The sequence below is a fragment of the Panthera onca genome, chromosome X (genome assembly GCF_046562875.1).
Source record: "Panthera onca isolate mPanOnc1 chromosome X, mPanOnc1 haplotype 2, whole genome shotgun sequence".
NCBI classification, from domain to species: Eukaryota; Metazoa; Chordata; class Mammalia; order Carnivora; family Felidae; genus Panthera; species Panthera onca.
The window spans coordinates 34919238-34925237 of NC_138357.1; the positions used below are offsets into that span (position 1 = coordinate 34919238).

The 6000-nt window shown below is 34.7% G+C and overlaps 1 protein-coding gene across 3 annotated transcripts in view; it reads left to right on the plus strand.

Annotated features, from left to right (window-relative positions):
• LRCH2 (leucine rich repeats and calponin homology domain containing 2) overlaps positions 1-4595 on the plus strand; it is a 99898-nt gene extending 95303 nt beyond the window's left edge. For all 3 annotated transcript variants that reach the window (XM_081793518.1, XM_081793520.1, XM_081793519.1), the window contains one exon: positions 1804-4595. In XM_081793518.1, the coding sequence (XP_081649644.1) occupies positions 1804-1923 (120 nt within the window). In that variant the 3' untranslated portion in view covers positions 1924-4595. The remainder of the gene's footprint in view (positions 1-1803) is intronic.
• The last annotated feature ends 1405 nt before the right edge of the window (positions 4596-6000 follow it).

A 6000-nucleotide genomic window follows, 5' to 3' on the forward strand; every position in this document is an offset into this window, starting at 1 on the left:
GAATAGGAGCCTAGTCTTGCCAAGGCCCCCCATGTTTGAAGAAACAATGGATTTAGAAAAAAATGTAATGTTTCTAGACTTGTAGGATACTGTGTTCACCAAGTGTATAGTTATGGACCAGATGGGTCCTGTCGATGGTCTGTTTGCCTCCCACGCTATCCATTACTAGCTTACTTTCCTGAGATGAATGTGTGTCCCAGCTGAAGCAGTGGACTGCCCTGTTTCTTCAGAAATAGCTACCAAATTTATTTAGTTAACCCTTGCAATTTTGATAAGGCTTTGAGAATACCAAAGAGAAGATATAGTACAAAAGAGAAGAGAGTGAAGACAGAACTCTTGAAAACATCAAGAATGCTAGAAGAGGGACAGCCTGGCTGGCTGAGTTGGTAGAGCATGTGACTCTTGATCTTGGGGTGGTGAGTTTGAGCCCCACGTCGGGAGTAGAGATTACTTACAAAAAGGAAAGAAGTTAGAAGAGGATCAGCCAAGGCTAATGAAACCTAATGCAAAGCTGCCTTAAGGTCAAATGACATGTGATGTGCTTACAAGAGGAGGCCGTTGCTACTTCTCAAATTCTAGACCACTGAACTAAGAAGCAACAAAGATCACTAGCAGCTGGAAAGAAGTAACAGTAAGACCAAAAAAAAAGTACTGAATCATTTCATATTTTAGAGACCGTGGAACCTCAGAACTGGTAGAATGAACGAGAGAGGCCAATTTTGTACAGGACTGAAGAGTTTACACTCTTCAGTTTGTTTCTTACACAGTCCTTTCTTCAGGTTGAAGAAACTGAGTCTCTGGGTAGTTTTGAGTACCTTTAGTACTTCGTATGCATGGCCCTTAGATTTCCTGACTGGAAATGGAGTGCTCTTTCTACTCCAGCACAAGAGCTTAGGGAACTTCTAGCATGACTGTCTCACTTTAAAATATTCGCTTATTTATGTCGATCAGATCAACCTCCGATCAAAACAGAGCCCGTAAAATAGAATCCCATACCCTAAAAGTCTATCGAAAGAGCCATTTGAGAATTAGAATTTGTACAATGAGATGCCACCTGACCGCCGTTAGAATGGCTGTTGTCCAAAAGACAAAATGTTGATGAGGACGTGGAAAAAAGAGAACCCTTGCGTCAGGTTGATGGGAAGGTAAATTGGTGCAGCCACTGTGGCAAACAGTATGCAGGATCCTCAAAAATTAAAAATAGAAATACCATATGATCCAGCAATTCTACTTCTGAGTGTTTATCCAAAGAAAACAAACATACCAATTGAAGGGGATATTCACACCCCTGTGTCATTGTGGCATTATTTACGATAGCCAGGATATGGAAGCAACCGAAGAGACCGTTGGTGGATGAATGGACACAGATGTGGTATACGTACAGTGGAATACTACTCAGCCATAAAAAAGAACGAAATCTTGCCATTTGTGACTTGGATGGACTTTGAGGGAATTATGCTAAACAAAATTAAGTCAGACAGAGAACGACAAATCCTGTATGTTTCCACTTACATGTAGACTCTAAAAAAAACCCAAGTGGACAAACAAAATAAAGTGTACATTATAGATACAGAGAAGAGAATGCTGTTCAAATCATTATGTTTTACACTTGAAACTAATATAATGTTACATGGCAATTACACCTCAAGAAGAGAATAAAAAGTTTAGAATTTAATTAAAATTGCGTACTTTCTACTTGAAGTTTTACAGGACACATGTTTTAAAAATCCAGTTCTAACTTGTTCAGGCTTTACTGCACTATTAAAAAACAGATGTTCTGATATCATTTATTTTGTTTTTCAGGAAAGACTCTGTTTGCCTCATCATATTCTGGAAGAGAGAGGTCTTGTGAAAGTTGGTGTCACAGTGCAGGCTCTTCTTGAATTACCTACAACCAAGGCATCTCAGCTTTCTACAGCTTGATGTAACACTTCAAAATTATAAGTGTATAGTTTCATTTATTTGAAGTGATTTAAAAAATCTCAAATTCATGATAAGAATGTCTAATCAAAATTAATAATTTTATTAGGTCAATCCATAGGTTAAAAAAAAATCATGTTAAAACATCAAAGTTAAATTTCGAATTGCCCAAACTTCTTTTGGGGGAAAAACTGGATTAACTTAATAAGAGTTTTTGATAAATTCAAATTCTCTTTTTACTGAGTCAGTTGATAACCTTCATTATTTTTCAAAAACCAGATTGATACTAAATTTAAGATGTGGTTTCAATTTAATAATCACATTAGGTTTACTTTTTTATATCAGAGCATACTAGTAAACACCTGGATGAGGTAATCATTTTTTTACCGATTTAAGACTATTCTATATTTGAGTTATTTAATACACTTCTAATTCTAGTTTATACACAGTTTCTTCAATCTTTGGTCTTAGTTTTCTAGAAAAAAATGAGTAGAAAATGCAGAACTCTGGCTTTATATTAAATTCTTTTAGTATTATAGGTTAGTGCCAAAATATTTTCAGTTGTACTGTAGACTGTTTACATGTGAAGTGCCTGTGTAATTGATGACTCTTACATAGTCTTAAGCATTTTTGCAATTTCTTTTTATGTATTAATGGAATCAATGGAACTTTAAAATATTTTAGTAGATTTTGTAAGGTCAGTTATATGTGAGGATTTAAATGTGCCTCACACGGTGACATTTGTGGTTTTTTATTTAGTCCATTGCAGTTTTCCTTAAATTGGTTATGTCATGTTGTCAAAAAAAAAAAAATGTTAATATGCTTAATTTATGCTATTTAATTTTGCAAAACTTAATCATCTTTTAATATGTATTATTTGAAGAGTATTTTATTTCTGTATTGAAAATGTTACACAAAGCAGTAAGGTTTTTGAGAAGTAGCCAAGTACTCATTATCAAGGACACTTTGATAAAACTGCCAAAGTTTGGATCTGTGTCTGGACTTGCAGTCGGCATGCTGCCATTAGTTGGGTTTTTTTTTTTTTTTTTTTTTTTTTTTCCAGATTCATAGAGCAGCAATTGAAGAATAGGTGTGTATTTGGAATCTGGCCATTTGTGGATCCTGTAAATCTTAGGATCCTCAGTGAACATGATGTTGAATTAAACACAGACCATTCTATAAATATTTTCCTAAGTATGCTATGTTACCTAAAGTCCTTGTTTAGTTTGGAGCTGGATAAATTTACGTTGGTAGGAGTGCAGGAATTTTTCAAAAACATTACTGTAATAACTCAGTTTGCTATAGAAAAACCTTAGTATAATTACTTTTGCAGTAGCCAAGCAAGTACCATATCTTAAATATGTGATTATTTGCACTTGTTACCTCTTAATATGGATGCAACTTATTAAAAGTGTTGGCCTGGGTATTTCAAAGGGTATATATAAAAGGTAAAAACTAGTGTGCCAAATGGTATAATAAGGGTTGGTTTCGAAACAACTCTACTTTTATTGATCAGTTGGCAATGAAGCCATATAATTACATTTTGGCATTAGAATACACATGTGTTCTTTACATTCCCCAAGTGTGAAATTGGAGCTTTTAAAGAACTAAAGCTTCTTATAACTGTAAGGTTTAAAATTAAATTATTAGTAATTTATTACTTTAAGTATTTCAGCTAATTAGTTCCTATTTTTCAGTTGGATCTAAAAAAACCTTCATTGGCATAATCAATCTCCCTAGTGAAAACTTGGGTAATAAAGGTAAGAAATGGCAAATAAATATCTCAAGTTGTTAGTTTTTATTGTACAAATCTGACAATGTTACAAATCAAGTGACCATAAAGAGCTACAGCAATCATTCATACTGCTTTCATAGTTCCCATGCGGTAGGATTCCTCTTCTCAATCAGTCTAGATGTTAATTATTTTACAGGTATTTTCCTGTTTCTCATTGCAATTATAGGCCATTTCCTTATTGCATTTCACTTACTTGTCAGTTATTGCTTTAAAGGGAAAATACACCAGAACCTCACTTACAGCATTCTTCGCCGCAAAGCAAAATTCCATTTAAGATGGGTCCATCTGAGGTTCACATCATGTCAGTCTATTTACTCTAGTGCCAAAAGGCAACACCACCTCTAAGTCAGTTTCTCAGCATAGTCCCCAAGGACACATTTTATCAAGGCTCTGATGTATTTCTTTTAGTAGTTTTTAAAATAAGTGTAAATTTTATTCTAAATGGTTTTTATGGTTATTTTATATTTACTTCATCACTTATTGAATTAAGAACGATTATAATTATTTGAATTGGATTTGTGATTGGAAGGGGTTAAATAAGTCAAGGAAATATTTTATTAGGCCCTAAAAAATGTAGTAGATAGCTACTTCTGCTAAATTTTATTACTGTATGGCACAAGAAAGAAGTGATGTTGGATATGTTAGAATTGAAATAAGGAGTAAAAATGCATTACCATTTGTTTAATAATTATCTTTACAGAATGCTAGTTTATCGACTTTTCTAAGTGAATTTTTTGAAGAATTCAGAAATCTTTGTATTGGTCACAGATCTATCATAATTGATTTTCTGATGCATTTAAAAATAAATGGAACACTAAATGTATATTACCGATGCAAACTGTGGATAAAGTTGAATGAAAAAATTAAAGTCTGAGATTTCTTTTCTCTCTCTTTACTTCTTCTCCCAACATCACAGCATCCATCTTTCCTAGGTATTTGATAGCTTGTGTCTATATTCTCTACTATGGAAAAATAGACTTCAAGAGGATATTTCATGTAAGTTGCTTAAGAGTTCAGATTCTCTTTACAGTTCCTAAGATACCGTCACAAAATAAATCACCTTTATATAAGTTAGACTCTTTATTTTTTTTTTTTTTTTTTTTTTTTAATTTTTTTTTTTTCCAACGTTCTTTATTTATTTTTGGGACAGAGAGAGACAGAGCATGAACGGGGGAGGGGCAGAGAGAGAGGGAGACACAGAATCGGAAACAGGCTCCAGGCTCTGAGCCATCAGCCCAGAGCCTGACGCGGGGCTCGAACTCACGGACCGCGAGATCGTGACCTGGCTGAAGTCAGACGCTTAACCGACTGCGCCACCCAGGCGGCCCCCTAAGTTAGACTCTTTAGATACATAAATGTCAGATAAACTTTTACGCAAAATAAAAGATAGGATATGTGGTTATTTATATTGTAGAATTTAGTGTGAGGTATATGATTGAATTACCCTTAAGCAATTTGATTAAAAAAAAATCTTTCATTTTCAAGTAATTCCAGTTTTTAAAAACTCCACCTATTTCATTAAAATGACTGTCATTTATTCATAATTATTATTCATCCTACTAGTGGAAGCTTATTCAGGTAAATATTATTATTAAAGGTGATATTGCCCCTGTTTTATAGTTACCCTAAAGTCTGAGATTTAAAGATGTGCTTAAGAAGTAAGTAAACAGTGGGGTGCCTGAGTGGCTCAGTCGGTTAAGCGTCCGACTTCGGCTCGGGTCATGATCTCACAGTTTGTGAGTTCGAGCCCCTCGTCGGGCTCTGTGCTGACAGCTCAGAGCCTGAAGCCTGCTTTGGATTCTGTGTCTCCTCCTCTCTCTGCCCCTCCCCAACTTGTGCTTTGTCTCTCTCTATCAAAAATAAATAAGTGTAAAAAAAAATTTTTTTTGAAAAGAAGTAAACATTTAGCATAAGTTGTTAAAAAAGTATCCTAACTTTATCACAGAATTTTGAATTGTCTTTATTTGCTTTAATAAATATTGATGTTATACATAGAGTGCTTCTAAGGTTCTCAGGAGCCTGTCTCAGCATCCAGAGTGCTCTAACAGACTGGGTGCCCTTTGATACATTAATGTATATTAAGTTAATTTGGAAATGCCTAGATGTCTTCTCTTCCTTAAGGCATAGTCTTTTTTATTTCTGCATTTTAAAACATGAAAAAAATCCCTGTGCTTATGGTGTTAAAATAGCTTAGATTTTCCACAGAAAGAGGTAGAGAGTGTGTGTGTGTGAGTGTGTGTGTGTGTGTGTGTGTGTGTGTGTGTGCACGCACGCACGCACGCACG